We start from the raw sequence: 18,893 nt of genomic DNA, 5'->3' as shown, positions 1-18,893 counted from the left end.
TGCGGTTGGGGGTGGGTTGGTTGCCTGAGTCAGGCGCGAAAGAGCGCAGATATCTCCCTGAGGCACAGAGATTAGTTTTAAGTTTAAACTGTTTAATAAAGTGTTGAAAATTTTTTTACAACATCTCCTCTCATGTAAAACTGTCAGATTAGCTGAGACATGTGCATTAATTTTAATTAAAAAATTTTCTGAAAATTTTAAATCATTCATGGAACCTCATCCCGCCTATGGATGAGGTTCCATGAAAAATGCGAAGGCCGCCTGGGCTCTTTGCCTGCCCGCCAACCTTAAGCTCAGCTGATTGCTTTAATTGTGTTTTAACAGGCATTAATAGGGCTTTGACCGTTCGGCGGGCATGCAGCCAACTCAGTTGCGCACCCGCCGAACTGAAAATCTAAATGATGCTCAGTGACATCGGGACGCATGCCCGCCGTCAACCCGCGTCATTTTACGCCTCGATGATCAGGCCCAGCCCCAGCTCACCGAACCGAAGATTCTGTCCCATGTTCCCAATTCTTGTTTCAGTTTAAAATTTCTGAACTTTGATTGTCTCTTGGAGCTTTTATATTCATATCCTCGTACTACAATCTCTCTCTTGGGGCAGGATTTTTAGGTCAGTGGGCGGGCACGATCAGCGGGCCCAGGATTGGCCAGGGAATGGACGGCCGCACACGACTGGCTCCCGGCCGAGCACTGAAATGCTCAGTGCTGCCAGGGTGGGAACGGGAGGAGGGCGGGCACTGAGGTAAGTGAGGGCGCGGGTGAGCATTGAATGAAAGTTCCCCGAAGGCAGAGAGCTGCCTCAGGGAGCTGAATACTTGAAAACAATTAAGTTTTGAAAATCAGGAAAAAATATCCAGGTATCACAATCAGTCACCTGAACATATACATGATAAAAATGCTGTCCATAGATTTTTACTTTCTGAATTTAATATCGGAAACCTCATCCCACGCTTGGATGAGATTTCATGAAAAATGCAAAGTCTGCCTGGCTAATTCACCTGGTCACCTACCATAAGGTTGGATGGACCAGGAAAAATCAGAGACAAATGCACCTTTAATTACACTGATTGGCCTCTTAATTCTCGGCGAGTGCGCTTCCGACTTTTGCATGTGCGTACTGACCGAAATATTGCGCAAGCCCAAGGTGACATCGGGACACTTGCCTGATGTCATCTCACGTGATTTCGCGTCCGACCGGGTTGGGCGTGCGCCTGCACACTGACCTAAAATTCTGCCCTTAATCTTATTCATCTGTCAGAGTAGAACAGAATCTGAAACATTTGATGCCCAAAGCTTTGGTGGAAATCCAATTATATTGCATTATTTTACTAGCTACTCAATGGAAGAGCAGATACTCTTGATCTTGAATTCCATAGGCTAGAAAGATATATGTGGTACTTCTGCTACGTATCCAATTGCTTACTGGGCCGCAAGAACATTGTTTTTGTAAACATATTATTAAACTGTCATTGCTTAAATATGAATGCTATCTGAAAACATACCATCAAGTTATTGGATAATTGCAAGGCGGCTGCCGCAGTTTCAAGCAGATAGAAGAACGTCTTTGCCACATTTCCAGCTCCCATCCAGTGACGAACAAGGGAACAATAAATAGATTCCATTATTGGTTTACATTCACAGTCTTTGGCATACAGCTGACTGTTTCCTTCACATTCTTTGAGAATCACATCCATCTTTTGAATGAATTCTAAATCATGACTAAAGGAGCAAATTTATTGTTATTTCACTGAACAAAGAGCAACTTACAAATGCTTTAAAACTTTACAATATTTCATTTTACCTGCCAGTTGATATTTCCATACTTTGGATGACTGGAGCTGAAAGATTAAAAATAGTATGCCATGATTCTATACTAAATGGGCAAATTTCTTTAAAATTATTGCAAATCAATGAACTCGAGATTCAATAGCATGAAAAAATCTGCATTGTGGGGGCGGTGCACTATTAACCAATGATACATGTTAGGAGTATAGGCTGCCATGAAATCCACAGAGCTTGTTCATTTTAATGATCTGTCTGTGTAGCCAGCAGTACCTGCACAGTTCACTGGCTGCACATTGCATGAGGGGGAAAGTAGGAATGATGATAGTATCAGGTGGAACCCACAACGCTCAAAGGTTGAAAGAATTGCTGTGAAGAATTACTAAGGAAAACAATGAAATGGTTGAAACTGTGCGAAAGCGGGCAACCAGCCTCCCGTGCTGTACTGGAGACCTTGGTGTAGGAAATGAAGAGGAGAATGGACATCCTTTAACACTGGAGGGTAGGAAGCCATCCAAGCTCATAGTGAAAGCCATGAGAGGAAATCAGCGATGTGTTTGATGTGTGTAGCATTACTCCCAGGTCATAGATGTAGTGTGGTAAGAGGTTTAATGATTTGACTATAGTTGTCAAGGTAAGACCATCTCAACTCGAGCTACCTGTCTCAAGATCGAAAATCTGGTCTGCAAGATTAAATTTTAAAAAACTGAAGACTTTAAAAATGCATAAATTCTTAAACATTCTTTTGGCATACCAGAAGTAAAATTAAAGAAACTTTAAAACTTAAAATCCTTATATAACTCTATAAACTAAAAAAAAGTTAAGAACTTTAAGTGATAGAATTTAAATGTTTCCCTGGGTGCTTTTGGTCTCTTTGGTTGGAAGCTTTGATGAGCAAGCCAAAAATGCCTATACCTCTTAGATGTTCTCTTACCAGTTGGTCTATATTAGGCAGTATCTGAGGAAAAAGTGGCCCTGAATGAATTCTTTCTTATCCAATTCTTTTGCATCTGGCAGGGAAGATCTGTTAGAATATATTTAGAGTCAAGACTTGGCTTTGGGCCTCAACCCTTTGATTCTCTTCTGCTGGCCACCAAATAAATTGTCAGACAAATAGAAGAATATCGAGCCTAAAAGGTTTCAGTAATAGGAGGTGAAAGCATGTGAAAGTTAGCATCCCATATTAATTCACACTTTCATTCCAAAATTTAGATATTCTGAATTCAAGTCCCTGAAAATAAAGTTAACATGCAAGTAAAGAGAATTTTCTGTAACCATCAAACACGTTGGGTAATATACACTTGACTTCCAGGACTGTGCATTAATTACAACTCTGAATAGACAGAAAGAGAAAACAGAAAAAAAAATCCACCAACCACATTTTGATTGTTATCACTAATGATGAAGCTCATTAAACATGAAGGGTTGAGAACTTCAAAATGCTATTGCAGAATCAAACAGAAAACTTTCCCATTGTGCATGCGACAGGCCATTTTATTTTAATATTATAGCAAGCAATTTCAAATCTGAATTATAAAAATAAAGCTAATTTGGATTGGCTTAAACTCAAGGATATAATTCTCAGCAATCTTAATCATTTCTATTGTTTATTCCATTTGCACCTATCACTTTTATTGATTACCTTGATCAGAATTCCAGAAGGCATTTGCACCAGTAAAGCTGGTTGATTTGTCTGTTTGCAGTCCATCAGTTGTGCTAGGATATAAGTCCTTTGTAGGATAATCTAATGGAACAAATAATGTTTCATTGTTTTTCAATAATATCCCTCACTATAAATAAAGCTGTTGAACATTATAATCTGTAAGCTATTGTTCATGTGCAGGTCATTGGGAAGCAGAACCAAAAATGACAGTTATTTAAAAAAAGATTATCACTGGGATTTCTGCTCTTTTTGCTAATTTTTCCTCCATTCTCTGAAGGTATTTACGATTTGCCAAAGTACAGTTCTACTATTTCCAGGATGCCAGCCACCTCTGGTATCCTGCTAACATACTACCTGTTCATATGTGAACTTTGATACTGTCTGTAAAATATTTGATCAGAGGGTTAGCTCGATACCTCTTTAGAGAGTACTCGAAACATGCATTTCAAAGTGTCATTGTTTTATTTAAATATATAAAAACAAATGAACTTAGTTGTAGGGGCTCTTGCTGAGTGTTCCATGACATTTATTTCGAGAGGACTAGAATATAAAAGCAGGGATGTGCTGCTGAGGCTTTATAAGGCTCTGGTCAGACCACATTTAGAATATTGTGAGCAATTTTGGGCTCTGTATCTCAGGAAGGATATTCTGGCCCTGGAGAGGGTCCAGAGGCGGTTCATGAGAACAATCCCAGGAATGAAAGGCTTAACATATGAGGAACATTTGAGGACTCTGGGTCTATACTCGATGGAATTTAGAAGGATAAGGGGGGATCTGATTGAAACTTACAGAATACTGAAAAGCCTGGTTGGAGTGGACATGGAGAAGATGTTTCCATTAGTAGGAGAGACTAGGACCCGAGGGCACAGCCTCAGAGTAAAGGGAAGACCTTTTAGAACAGAGATGAGGAGAAACTTCTTTAGCTCGAGAGTGGTGAATCTATGGAATGCATTGCTACAGAAGGCTGTGGAGGCCAGGTCATTGAGTGTATTTAAGACCGAGATAGACAGGTTCTTGATTGGTAAGGGGATCAAAGGTTACGGGGAGAAGGCAGGAGAATGGGGTTGAGAAACTTATCAGCCATGATTGAATGGCGGAGCAGACTCGATGGGCCGAATGGTCTAATTTCTGCTCCTATGTCTTATGGTCTTATGAGTCCGCAGCCCAACTTACCTAAACATATACACACATGAAAGACATTTTACGACTAGAGACCACCTGCCTCCAGCAACCGGTTGTGGTAGTTCATAAGGTCAAGTGGCCTCATCTCTCTGTTGACCACACAGTACTGCTGCCTGCGTGTGATGTTCATTGATTTTTAGGGAAGCCTATAACCTGGTCTCAAAAATGGCTTCCTCTGCTTTCTTCCCCATAACAACATGAAACACGTTGGGCTGTAATTTCCAACTAGATTCAGAAAGTGCTAGCCCGCAGGAATTAGAAGAAATAAATCTGTGGTCTATGGGGGCCAGGGGGTGGGGGGGATCCGAGGTCTGGGAGGGTTGGAGGGGGTCCGAGGTCCGGGGGTGCGGGCAAGTTCGGAGGTGGGGTGGGGGGTGGTCGGAGGTCGGGGGGTGGGAAGGTTGGAGGTCAGTGGTAATTGGGGAGATCGTGGGTTGGGGTTGGGGTGTCAAGGGGTGGGTGGGGGGGTGGGGACATCGGGGGATAGGAGGCTACAAAGTGACATTGATAGGTTAAGTCAATGTGCAAAGATCTGGCAAATGGAGTGTAATGTGGGCAAATGTGAAATTGTTCATTTTGGCAGGAAGAATAAAAAAGAAGCTTTTTATCTAAATGGTGGGAGATTGAGGAGCTCTGAGATTCAGAGGAATCTGGGTGTCCTAGTGCATGAATCACAAAAGGTCAGTATGTAGGTACAACAAGTAATTAGGAAAGCTAATAGAATGTTATCATTTATTGTGAGGGGAATTGATTACATAAGTAGAGTGGTTATGTTTCCATTGGTGAGACCATATCTGAGGTACTGTGTACAATACTGGTCTCCTTATTTAAAGAAAGATATAAATGTGTTAGAAGCAGTTCAGAGAAGGTTTATCAGATTAACACCAGGAATGGAAGGGTTGTATTATGAGGAAAGGCTGGACAGTTTAGGCTTGCATCCACTGGAATTTAGAAGAGTAAGAGGTGACTTAATTGAAGCCTTTAAGATCTTGAGGGCTGTTGACAGGGTGGGCATGGAGAGGATGTTTCCTCTTGTGGGAGAATCTAGAACTAGCAGTTACAGTTTAAAAATAAGGGTCACTTATTTAAGACAGAGATGAGGAGTAATTTTTTTTCTATTAGATGGTTGTGAGTCTTTGGAACTCTCTTCCTCAAAAGGCAGTGGAAGCAGGGTCTTTGAATATTTTTAAGGCAGGGCTAGATAGATTATTGATTAACAAAGGGGTGAAAGATTATCAGAGGTAGGTGGGAATGTGGGGTTGAGGTTACATTCAAATCATCCCTGATATTATTGAATGGCAGAGCATGCTGAAGGGGCTGGGTGGCCTACTTCTGCTCCTAATTGGTATATTCGTATGTCCAGATGAAATGTGCAGGTCTGGGCAATTGCCGTGCAAACCTTTACCTGGGAATGCCTGAGAGGGATTCCCCAGCGCATCTTCGGGGGACACTAGGGAGCTCAGAGGTTATGGCCCATTAACTTCACATCTAGGTAGAAATGCTAATTAGCTATCCTTGTTCTCGACTCCTTTTCATCTTAGAAGCAAATGGACAGTTTACAACACAACTGTTTACAACCTGACACCATCAACATCTTTCTGGGATGCTGGAAGACTCTGAGTCTACTCATGGTAAACTTAGAGGCTGCTGCCATTGTCTTCAAGTATAAATATTTTGCATCTTCTTCTCAGTAAAACAATCCAAGCCGTCCTTTGATCTCCAACATCAAACTACCCAAGCTTACTCTCAGGCAGACTGCAGAATAGGTCACAAGACCCCATTCATTTACCATAAATTTAAAGATAAAATCTGAAAGCATATTAATGTTATGAACCTCACAATTGTATCAATACTTCTGGCTGAAGATTTTTGCAAATGCCTCAGCCTTGCCTTTTGTACTGAAATCAGCCCCTTCACACTAACACACATACAATAATCAGCCACTTCAAACTAACACACACACAATAATCAGCCCCTTTACATTAACATGCACACAGTAATCTGCCCCGTCACAATAACACACACATGATATTCAGCCCCTCCACACTGGGTGCTGTGGGGCAGAGACAGGGCTGCTCGCACTTAGTGCTGCGGGAAACAGGCAGGGCTGTTCACACTGGGTGCTGCAGGGCACAGGCAGGGCTGCTCGCACTGAGTGCTGCGGGAAACAGGCAGGGCTGTTCACACTGGGTGCTGCAGGGCACAGGCAGGAATGTTCGCACTGAGTGCTGCGGGAAACAGGCAGGAATGTTCGCACTGGATGCTGTAGGGTACAGGCAGGGCGGTTCACACTGGGTGCTGCAGGGCACAGGCAGGGCTGTTTACACAGGGTGCTGCAGGGTACAGGCAGGAATGTTCGCACTGGGTGCTGCAGGGCACAGCAGGAATGTTCGCACTGGGTGCTGCAGGGCACAGGCAGGAATGTTCACACTGGGTGCTGCAGGGCACAGGCAGGGCTGTTTACACAGGGTGCTGCAGGATACAGGCAGGGCTGTTCACACTGGGTGCTGTAGGGTACAGGCAGGGGTGTTCACACTGGGTGCTGCAGGGCACAGGCAGGGCTGTTCACACTGGGTGCTGCAGGGCACAGGCAGGAATGTTCGCACTGGGTGCTGCAGGGTACAGGCAAGGCTGTTCGCACTGGGTGCTGCAGGGCACAGGCAGAGCTGTTCACACTGGGTGCTGCAGGGTACAGGCAGGGCTGTTCACACTGGGTGCTGCAGGGCACAGGCAGGGGTGTTCACACTGGGTGCTGCAGGGCACAGGCAGGAATGTTCGTACTGGGTGCTGCAGGGCACAGGCAGGGCTGTTCGCACTGGGTGCTGCAGGGCACAGGCAGGGCTGTTCGCACTGGGTGCTGCAGGGCACAGGCAGGAATGTTCGCACTGGGTGCTGCAGTGAACAGGCAGGGCTGTTCACACTGGGTGCTGCAGGGCACAGGCAGGAATGTTTGCACTGGGTGCTGCAGGGTACAGGCAGGGCTGTTCGCACTGGGTGCTGCAGGACACAGGCAGGAATGTTCGCACTGGGTGCTGCAGGGCACAGGCAGGGCTGTTCGCACTGGGTGCTGCAGGGCACAGGCAGGAATGTTCACACTGGGTGCTGCAAGGCACAGGCAGGAATGTTCGCACTGGGTGCTGCAGGGCACAGGCAGAGCTGTTCACACTGGGTGCTGCAGGGCACAGGCAGGAATGTTCGCACTGGGGCTGCAGGGCACAGGCAGAACTGTTCACACTGGGTGCTGCAGGGTACAGGCAGGAATGTTCGCACTGGGTGCTGCAGGGCACAGGCAGAGCTGTTTACACTGGGTGCTGCAGGGCACAGGCAGGGCTGTTCACACTGGGTGCTGCAGGGCACAAGCAGGGGTGTTCACACTGGGTGCTGCAGGGCACAGGCAGGGCTGTTCACACTGGGTGCTGCAGGGTATAGGCAGGGCTGTTTACACAGGGTGCTGCAGGGCACAGGCAGGAATGTTCGCACTGGGTGCTGCAGGGCACAGGCAGGGGTGTTCACACTGGGTGCTGCAGGATACAGGCAGGGCTGTTTACACAGGGTGCTGCAGGGCACAGGCAGGAATGTTCGCACTGGGTGCTGCAGGGTACAGGCAGGGCTGTTCACACTGGGTGCTGCAGGGTACAGGCAGGGCTGTTTACACAGGGTGCTGCAGGGCACAGGCAGGAATGTTCGCACTGGGTGCTGCAGGGTACAGGCAGGGGTGTTCACACTGGGTGCTGCAGGGTACAGGCAGGGGTGTTCACACTGGGTGCTGCAGGGTACAGGCAGGGCTGTTTACACTGGACGCTGCAGGGCACAGGCAGGAATGTTCGCACTGGGTGCTGCAGGGTACAGGCAGGGCTGTTCACACTGGGTGCTGCAGGGCACAGGCAGGGCTGTTCGCACTGGGTGCTGCAGGGCACAGGCAGGGCTGTTCGCACTGGGTGCTGCGTGGTACAGGCAGGGCTGTTCACACTGGGTGCTGCAGGGTACAGGCAGGGCTGTTCACACTGGGTGCTGCAGGGTACAGGCAGGGCTGTTCGCACTGGGTGCTGCAGGGTACAGGCAGGGCTGTTCACACTGGGTGCTGCAGGGTACAGGCAGGGCTGTTCACACTGGGTGCTGCAGGGTACAGTCAGGGCTGTTCACACTGGGTGCTGTGGGGTACAGGCAGGAATGTTCACACTGGGTGCTGCAGGGTACAGGCAGGGCTGTTCACACTGGGTGCTGCAGGGTACAGGCAGGGCTGCTCACACTGGGTGCTGTGGGGTACAGGCAGGAATGTTCACACTGGGTGCTGCAGGGCACAGGCAGGAATGTTCACACTGGGTGCTGCAGGGTACAGGCAGGGCTGTTCACACTGGGTGCTGCAGGACACAGGTAGGGCTGATCACACTGGGTGCTGTGGGGTACAGGCAGGGTTGCTCGCACTGGGTGCTGCGGGGCGCAGGCAGGGCTGCACTCCACCAGCAGAGACCAGCATGGGGATGACGGGGAGGGGGGAGGTGTGGGTGAGGAGGGAGGAATGGGCAGAGACGTGAGGGTGAAGGGAACAGGGGAAGATGGCAGGCAGTGAAATGACTAGGGTTGGGGGAGCTGGAGCCCGACATGGAAGGGGTGCACACAGACTCGGGAAGGGTGTGGGTCAAGTGCGTATGGCACAAGAGGGAGAGGGTGCATGGAGACTTTAGGCTGAGGAAAGGGGTGGGTTAGAGTTGCACAAGAGGGAAGGGGTTCACGTAGACTCAAGACTTGGGGGGTGTTGGGATGAGTCCTGAAGCAGGCAGGGGGATGAGTGTCAGACAGTCAATCCTGGGGCTGAAGCTAATTGGTGAGAGTGAGAGATTAAAGTCAGTCCTGTGGCATGCACGCTTTAGTTTTAGTTCTGGGAGGGGCAAGGCCTATCTGTTCAATGGGAGTCGTGCACCCGGTGGTGTGTGGGATGTGGTCAGTGCCTCACATATAGTGGTCCTGCGGGTGGCTGGCTGGGTACTGGGTCGCAGGTGGTATAGTCATGGTCAGGGGAGGCATCTGCAGTCTGTAAACGGGGAAAACATAATAACAAATAACTCAAAGCTCTCATGGTGGGGGAGGGACACCTCTATTTGTGACTGTGCACACAGCCTCAAGGTGAGGAGGGGTGAGGTCCACATGGGGCATGGGTACATCAACAGTTATGGGTTCAGTGGGGAAGGCAGAAATATCCACAACAATCACTCTGGGTTCCAGGGTTATTGGAGCAGGCTGGAGAGTGGCCGGAGGGAGGTCTACCTGCGCAGGATGATTGTGGGGTGTAAACGGTGACAGGGGGAGGGTCAAAGCTAGTCTGGAAGTAGAAGTGCAGCACCACCATGTTGAGTCCCCAAATCAATGACAGTTTAAAAATGAAACTAGGAACAAATAGCCACAGGAGAGGTCTGAGGCAATGTGGGTGGAGCCTATGACTGGACTCCAGGGCCATTTCTGGGGGAACCTCAAACTTATTAGAATTTCAAGGTGGAGATGAAGGCTTAGCTGAGAGAACTCATGAAGATTTTATTGAAAAGTTAGAGTTGGAACCAGTAGCTCATGGTGCGCTTTTACACAAGACCATGCTAGACATTGGGATCATATTAGTGGTGGTCTCATTGAGCGTTTAACCATCAGAGGAATGTGAGAAGGGAAGACGAAGCCAGCCATTAAGGAAGCACAGCTGCTGGATACATCCAAGAAGCTCTATCAAACCCTGCAAGCTGCATTGTCCATTTGACATGGGTCACAGTGCACAAAACATCCAATCTTTCCAAAAGTGCAAGGCAGAGATAATGTCAAATCCAACCAGGCAGTGTATGAGTGCCTTTTGTGATCCTCAAAATGACCCTCTTGCACCATTTATGGGATTGAGATGGCAAGTTGTTGGGGTGGCTTCTTAGATACCTATGATTGATGAGGGAGTACCTCAGCTATAAGGGTGGAACAGGGAAAGGCAGGTAGCACAAGTGCAGCCCCAGGGCATGACAATGGCTTTCTGCCTTGGGGTGGGAAGTCTGTAATTGGTGGGTGAGATACATTTGTCTCCTAGAACTATCTATCCACAGGAAGGAGGAGGATTGGAGAATGGAGGCTGCCCCCAATGCTGCATTCTTGATAGCAGTGCTTAGACTGAGGAGGAGAAGAAGGGCCTGGTACCATCCAACACACCTTAGAGCAGAGCCCCGGCCTGAGGTGCATGATCCAGGGTGCCCCAGAAAGATGCAGAGGCTGAGGAGGTCAGACCCATCCCACAGCAGTGACTGGTGCGACCAAGGGTACACCGAAGATGACTCTCCTGTTTGAAGATGAGCGAGAGACAGTGCTGCGCACGTCTACATTTGTCAAGAGATGTGGTGGCTCATATCAGCCACATTCTATGGGAGGATCGGACGCCGCATGGACAGGGAAGCCATCCCCTGACAGTGTCCCTGAAGTTCACCACCACACTCAAATTTTTTGCAAGCAGCTCATTCCAGGGATCTAATGGGAACCTATGCAGCATCTCTCAGGCCTCAACACATAAATGTATAAAGGAGGTGACGGATGCCCTTACAGTAAGGCTCAACATTATATAAATTTCACATTGGATGAAGCTAGCCAGGCTGCTAGATTTCTAGAATTTACAGCAATCTTCAGCTTCCCAACAGTGCAGGGTGTGATCAATTGTACATATGTAGCTTTAAGAGCTCCCTGGCAGCAGCCCCTTACCTTAATTAACAGGACATCAATGTTCAGCTGGTCTGTGATCATCAGACACAGATCATGCACGTTTGTGCAAGGTATACTGGGAGTTCTCATGACTCCTAAATCCTGAGTCACTCCCAGGTGCCACAGGTATTCGAAAGGCCGTGGTGCTTACAGGGTATAAGGGGTTCCCGCTGAAGAGATGGCTCATGACACCCATGTGTCATCCACAAAGTGCCTCGGAGGGGAGATACAACATGGTGCATTCTGTGACAAGTTCTATCACTGAGCAAGCCAGTGGCATCCTGAAGATGTGCTTCCGCTGTCTGGACCTCTGCAGTACTCTCCAGAGAGGGTGTCCTGCATCATCATGGCCTGCTACGCACTGCACAACCTAGCACTTCAAAGGGGAGATCACTTGCCACAGGGAGACCTGGAGGAGGTAGAGATTTCCTTGGATGAAGAGGACTTGGAAGGGCAGGAACCTGAGGAGGGCAATGATGGTCAGCTTCCATGTGAAGATGTCCTTGCAGCAGCGCGACACAGGAGACCTCCCCATGACACACTGATAGCCACAAGGTTCCTGCAGGAGTAAGAACCAGGCAAGGGGGCCTGAGTGCATTTCTCCTGTCCTTTAGAGCCATGCCAGTGATTGGAAAGGCTTTAACAAGCAGTGATGTCGCAAGCAAGGTCAGCATTTGGCCTTGGACCTGTAATCCTCAAGGATCACAAAGCCCGCAGTGTTGTGAGGTCAGCACCCAAAGCTACATATAGCTCGTATGTGAGGTGAAAGGCAGCACACCAGCGTGCATCCTGCATCAGCTGCACATTTTGCAGTTGTTGCCACCTGAAGGTGACATTTTGAGTGACCACAGATATTTGCACATGGTTTTGGAGACCAAGGCTCTAGGTCATGTACTTTCACACTCACAATGAACACAGGTCAGTGTTGAAGAAACATTACATTTAACCCTCCAATGCTCATGTGCACATCTAATTCTATGGTGTGTTGCAAGGCTTAAAGGATCAATGTCAATGAGCAGTGATTTTCAGGATCTGGCTTGACACATCACACTTACATGACACAAGGGGTGAGAAACTAACATGAGTCTGCTAAACACCACATGAATCTGAGGCACACAAAGAGAGCAATCACGGAGTGGGAGTTTGTGTCACCCTCGTAATAAGAGGGCCCAAAGATTCATATGCAAGAGGCATTCACATGATGAGACAATTATCATGAACTCAAAATGCATTTACACCCATGTCACCATTGTGCTCTCAGTATTTATTTTTTTCTTACCTTACTGCTACATCTAGGTGCATCCCCAACATCTGCAGCATAGATGGAGGCAGCCAGCAGATTGCTATGCCCTGTTGTTTGTGATGACCTTGGCAGACTTCCTCAGAAGGGTTGAGGTTTAGAGGGCCTCGACCTGCTTTGGGTCTCCTGCTGTGGGGATGGTGCACCCTCCTTGACCTGTGGAACTGGAGCTGATTGGGTCAAAGACAGAGGGTCTTGGGAACAGCTGGACACTCTCGAAGATGCCTGGGTAGATGGCCCCAGGGTGTGCAGCTGATGGTCCTCCTCCCTTTGGCTGCTTAAGGCCCCTTGCCTGACTCCATGAGGAGAAGAGGCCCCTGGAGGAAGGCCAAGGTGTCCCATCCCCCACTTGCCCAGCCACTGATGGATCCCACCTATGCCTGGAGCGATGGAGTGGAGGTCCACACACAAATTCGGCAGAACCTGCTGGACCAAGGTCTCCAAGGCAGCTGCCACCCTCCCCATGGTGACCTCAAGGTGCTCGCATGTCAGAGCTATGACATCACAGACACACTCCTCCATCCTTCACTCTAGTCTGTTGACTGCCTCTCACAACTCTGCCTGATGTTCCACCGCCTGTTTTAACATCTCCAGCATCTGTGCCATAGCCGGTTCCAGAGGCTCATCATCTGTCTCAGAATCAGCGGGTGCCTGATCTCCAGCAATCCTTCGTGTGCCAGAGACCTGGGCTGTTACTGCCTCTAACGGTTGTGGAGACTGTTGTGCCAGTGGGGGTTATTCCCCAGAAAGTGCCTGCAAGCCTAATCTCGATCTATCATCCACCGAGGTGTGTGTCTCTGCACTGGTGGAGGGTGCAGGTGAATGCAGCGACGGGTCTTCAGCAAATGCATCCTCATCTGAGGTGGGTGGGGGGCTGGGGCTGATGAGCTGGCTGGACCCTTTTCTGGGCCTGCTGGTGCCTGTAAGAGAGAGAAGCCAGGAGTAGTTCATGAAAAGGCAGAATGCAACATTGCACGTCACTCAATGTGAATGTCAGATGTGATCAACTAGTGGAGTTCTCATCCATACTGAGTTGATCAGGGAGGCTGATCTCACCTTTGCCACAGAAGGGGTCCCTGTCCTCCCCTGCCAACTTGGCTATCTTTTCCTTGAGGGGAATGAGCTCCTGGATGTCCACTGTCCCTCCTCCCATCTGGCATCTCTCCCTCCTGTTGTGGGCCAGCTTGACCTGCATGAAGGTGATAGATGGAATGTGGTGAGAAGGAGCGGAGGAGAGGTTGGGAAGCATGCATGCCTGCTGAGTGTGCTGAGCCCTCCACAGTAAGGGCTGAAGATGCTGTTTGTGCAGGATGATAGGTGGTAATGTTAAGGTGTGTATGAGACATTCAGTGCTGATGTCTCCTCTGCTAATAGTGTGAGATCCCTGAGGAACTTAACTCTTTGAGTGCCAAATGCCATTATTAGAGTGTGAGTCTGGAGTGAGCAGAAGGTTGACTTACCGTGGTAGAGTGGATTAGATCATTCATCCTCTTCCTGCACTGCAGGGCATTTCTTTTTTGGGTGCCAGCAGCACAGGCCTCCGGTGCGACCCTCTCCCAAGCCAGCGAGGTGACATTGGTGGACATCCTGGTTCCATCCCTCAGGAAGAGGATATTACAGAGTTTGTGGATGGCGTTGAGGAGAGCCATCTGGGAGTCGTGGCTAAATCTGGGAGCGCATGGTTTCTTTCTCCTGGGCGCCATCTCAGTATGTGCAGACCAAACAGCTGGACTGCAGAGAGTGAATATATGTGTTCAGGTGGATCTTCGACCCCATAAGGTGATGGTGGGGAGGATAAATCGCTGCCTGCCCCTTCATGTGATTCAGAGAGCAGCTCGCTGATGCATAATTAATGAGGTACCAAGTGTGCAATTGAGTGCAAGAGCCCACCCCACCGCCCGGTAGGAAGGCAGTGGCATAGTGGTATTGTCACAGAACTGGTAATCTAGAGACCCAGGGACATGGGGGTGGGGGGGGGGGGGGCGCAGGGTTTGATGAATCCCACGATGGCAGATGGTGGAATTTGAATTCAATAAAAATCTGGAAATAAAAGACTAATGATGACCATGAAACCATTGTCGTTTGTCGTAACCTGTCTAGTTCATTCATGTCCTTCAGGGAAGGAAATCTGCTGTCCTCACCTGGTCTGACTTACATGTGACTCTAGACCCACAGCAATGTGACTCTTAAATGCCATCTGAAATGACCTAGTAAGCCTCTCAGTTGTATCAAACTGCTAAAACGTCAATTTAAAAAAAGGAGTGAAACCAGGTCGGCCACCCGGTATTGACCTATGCACCAGAAACAACAATGGCAAACCCAGCCCTGCAAAATCCTCCTTACTAACATCTGGGGGCTTGAGCTGTCCCACAGACTAGTCAAGCCTGAAATAGTCATACTCATGGAATCATACCTTATAAATCACATCCCAGACAGCAACATCACCATCCCTGGCTATGTCCTGTCCCACTGGAGAGACAGACCCAGCAGAAGTGGCAACACAGAGGCACACTGTCAGGAGGGAGTTGCCCTGGGAGTTCTCAAAATCGACGCTGACCCCATGAAGTCTCATAGCATCAGGTCAAACATGGGCAAGGAAATTTCCTGCTGATTACTGCGCCCCCACTTAGCTGATGAATCAGTGCTCCACCATGTTGAACATCACTTGGAGGAAGCATTGAGGGTGGCAAGGGCGCAGAGTGTACTCTGGGTGGGGGACTTCAATCTCCATCGCCAAGAGTGGCTCAGGAGCACCACCACCGACTGAACTGGCTGATTCATAAAGGACATAGATGCTAGACGGGTTTGCGGCAGGTGGTGAGGGAACCAATCAGAGAGAAAAACATACTTGACCTCATCCTCATCAACCTGCCTGCCGCAGATGCATCTGCCTGTGACAGTGTCAGTAAGAGTGACCATCACAGATGTGGAGACGAAGCCCCACCTTCAGGTTGAGGATACCCTCCGTCGTGTTGCGTGGCACTACCACTGTGCTAGATGGGATAGATTTCGACTGGATCTAGCAACTCAAGATTGGGCATCCATGAGGTGCTGTGGGCCATCAGCAGTCGGAGAATTGTAGCCAATCACAGTTTATAACCTCATGGCCTGGCATATCCCCCACTCGATTATTACCACCTTGGTTCAATGAAGATTGCAGGATGGCATGTCAGGAGCAGCACCAAGCAGACCTACAAACGTGGTGCCAACCTGGTGAAGTTACAACACTGGACTACTTGCATGCCAAACAACATAAGCAGCAAGTGATAGACAGAGCTAAGCGATTCCACAACCAACGGATCAGATCTAAGCACTGAAGTCCTGACACATCCAGCAGTGAATGGTGGTGGACAGTTAAACAACTCACTGGAGGAGGTGACTCCACAAATTGCCCCATGCTCAATGATGGAGGAGCCCAGCACATCAGTGCAAAAGATAAAGCCGAACACTTGCAACAATCTTCAGCCAGAAGTGCCAAGTGGATGATCCACCTTGGCCTTCTCCAGAGGTCCCAAGCATCACAGATGCAGTCTTCAACCAATTTGATTCACTCCACATGATATCAAGAAACGGCTGAAGACACTGGATATTGCAAAGGATATGGGTCCTGACAATATTCCAGCAATAGTACTAAAGACTTATGCTCCGGAACTTGCCGCACCCCTAGCCCAAGCTGCTCCAGTGCGACTACAACAGTGGCATATACCTGGCTATGTGCAAAATTGCCCAGGTATGTCCTGTACACAAAAAGCAGAACAAATCCAACCCGGCCAATTACTGCCCTGACAGTCTACTCTCGACCATCAGTAAAGTGATGGAAGGGGTCATCAACAGTGCTATCAAGCGGCACTTGCTTAGCAATAACCTGCTCACTGACACTCGGTTTGGGTTCCGTCAGGATCAATCAGCTTCTGACCTCATTACAGCCTTGGTTCAAACATGGACAAAAGAGCTGAACACCAGAGATGAGGTGAAAGTGGCTGCCTCAAGGCAGCATTTTACCAAGTGTAGCATCAAGGAGTCCTGGCAAAACTGGAGTCAATGGGAATCAGGGGGAAAACTCTCCGCTGTTTGCAGTCATACATTGCACAAAGGAAAATGGTTGTGGTTGTTGGAGGTCAATCATCTCAGTTTCAGGACATCACTGCAGGAGTACCTCAGGGTAGTGTACTAGGCCCAATCATCTTCAGCTGCTTCATCAATGACCTTCCTTCCATCATAAGATCAGAAGTGGGAATGTTCCCTGATGACTGCACAATCTTCAGTGCCATCATGACTCCTCAGATACTGAAGCAGTCCGTGTCCAAATGCAGCAAGACCTGGACAATATCCAGGTTTGGGCTGACAAGTGTCAAGTAACATTCAAACGACACAAGTGCCAGGTAATGACCATCTCCAACAAGAGTCCCCTTGACATTCAATAGCATTATAATCACTGAATCCCCTACTATTAACATCCTGGGAATTACCACTGACCAGAAACCAAACCGGTCTAGCCATATAAACACTGTGGCTACAAGAGCGGGTCAGAGACCAGGGATCCGGCGACAAGTAACTCACCTCCTGACTCCCCAAAGCCTGTCCACCATCTACAAGGCACAATTCAGGAGTGTGAGGGAATATTCCCCTATTGCCTGGATAAGTGCAGCTCCAACAATACTCAACAAGCTTGATACCATCTAGGACAAAGCAATCCTGCTTCATTGGCACCCCTCCCACAAACATCATTCCCTCCACCACTGACGCACAGTAGCAGCAGTGTGTACCATCTAAAAGATGCACTGCTGAAGCTCACCAAGGCTCCTTAGACAGCATCTTCTAAACCCACTGCCACTATAATCTAGAAGGACAGGGGCAGCAGATAGATGGGAATACCACCTGGAAGTTCCCCTCCAAGCCACTCGCCATTCTGACTTGGAAATATATCGCTGTTTCTTCACTGTCGCTGGGTCAAAATCCTGGAACTCCCTCCCTAACAACACTGCGGGTATACCTACTCTAGGAACTGCAGCAGTTCAAGAAGGCAGCTCACCACCACCTTCTCAAGGGCAATTAGAAATGGGCAACAAATGATGGCCTAGCCAGCATTGCCCACATCCCATAAATGAAGACATTTTCAAAAACACACCACTTAGCCCACCCATCAATGAACTTAATCTCCAGAATGGATAATTTGCATGTGCATATAAAACATTTTTACAAATAATTAGTTCAAAAAAATCAGATTTTATACTTATGTTGTGATGACCCTTGTACTTCTGGGAAAAGCCTGTGCTTTCTTTTGGTCATATCCTCTTTAAGACCAATGTCTTAAGATAATTCTGGCAATGTGTCCTTAAACCTCTGAGAAGTGCTCAGTTGAGCTAGATTGCCATAGAGTGGATGCATAAAGGAAATAGACAGCTAATTGGATATCAAATTTCAAGTGATCTTGGAGCCCAAAAGGAAAGATATCTGTGTGTAGAACTGAAACTGAAGTTGAGGTAACCAATACTTTTACAAAGCACTGTATCTGTAATACAGTTAAAAAGGACAGAAAGTTAAAGACAAAGAAAGCAGGTATTGTGGATTGGACAAGAACACTATTGCTATTACAGTTTTGCCAGAGCCAACAAGGCTGTCTACAGTGGTCAGAGAAAGGCATCTCTTAGGATTCTGTACCAGCAAGACTGTTGTGAACCTAGCTAAGGAGGCTCTGCAGTGTGTGCTGTTTGGGTGTCAACCATATCCATGAACCTCGGATAGAATATGGCTGCCAGTGACAGTGCCTCAAGGGCAAAATTCATTGAGTGGGAAGTGGGAGATCCTACACACCAAAGGCTGATTTGAAAAGATTGTGAGCTTGCACATGGTGCCACATTTGTGCAGGAAGTGATGCAAGTACTTATAACTACATGAGGTGCATCTTTGTTGGTATTGACTCTTTAAAGTGAAATCCACATTTTTATTTGAAATATACTCTGCCTGTAATTAGTGTTTGTATAGAATTATGTTGATTTTAGTTGGTTTGTTACAGTAAAGGCTTTAAAAAGTTAAATCTTGCACATCGGTTTTCCTTCTGTTGGTGTCATGGGGATTCCTTTCTTTTAAAAGATATCAGCCTCTACAAGGATTGTAACAAAATGGTGCAGAATTTAGCCTTTGTTGGGCGGGCTTGGCGGGGACAGTTGGGAAGCCGACTGCCATCCGCGTTTAGGGCCAGACAGTGATTTCACGCTGGCGGGCCAATTAAGGCCCACCCAGTGTGAA

The 18,893-nt window shown here is 48.1% G+C and overlaps 1 protein-coding gene across 1 annotated transcript in view; it reads right to left on the bottom strand.

The window, feature by feature from the left end:
- Positions 1–18,893, bottom strand: part of LOC121284686 (adenylate cyclase type 10-like) — a 254,061-nt gene that overhangs the window by 73,954 nt on the left and 161,214 nt on the right. Inside the window, exons 25-30 of the mRNA XM_041200243.1 lie at positions 14,105–14,370; positions 12,400–12,450; positions 11,754–11,903; positions 9,585–9,662; positions 3,428–3,529; positions 1,506–1,697 (exon numbers count right to left, since the gene is read on the bottom strand). Of these exons, the coding sequence (XP_041056177.1) occupies positions 1,506–1,697; positions 3,428–3,529; positions 9,585–9,662; positions 11,754–11,903; positions 12,400–12,450; positions 14,105–14,370 (839 nt within the window). The remainder of the gene's footprint in view (positions 1–1,505; positions 1,698–3,427; positions 3,530–9,584; positions 9,663–11,753; positions 11,904–12,399; positions 12,451–14,104; positions 14,371–18,893) is intronic.

Source organism: Carcharodon carcharias, chromosome 12, assembly GCF_017639515.1.
Source record: "Carcharodon carcharias isolate sCarCar2 chromosome 12, sCarCar2.pri, whole genome shotgun sequence".
Taxonomy (NCBI): domain Eukaryota; kingdom Metazoa; phylum Chordata; class Chondrichthyes; order Lamniformes; family Lamnidae; genus Carcharodon; species Carcharodon carcharias.
The sequence above is the reverse complement of the archived record's forward strand: the minus strand, read 5'-3'. Positions and strand labels throughout refer to the sequence as shown.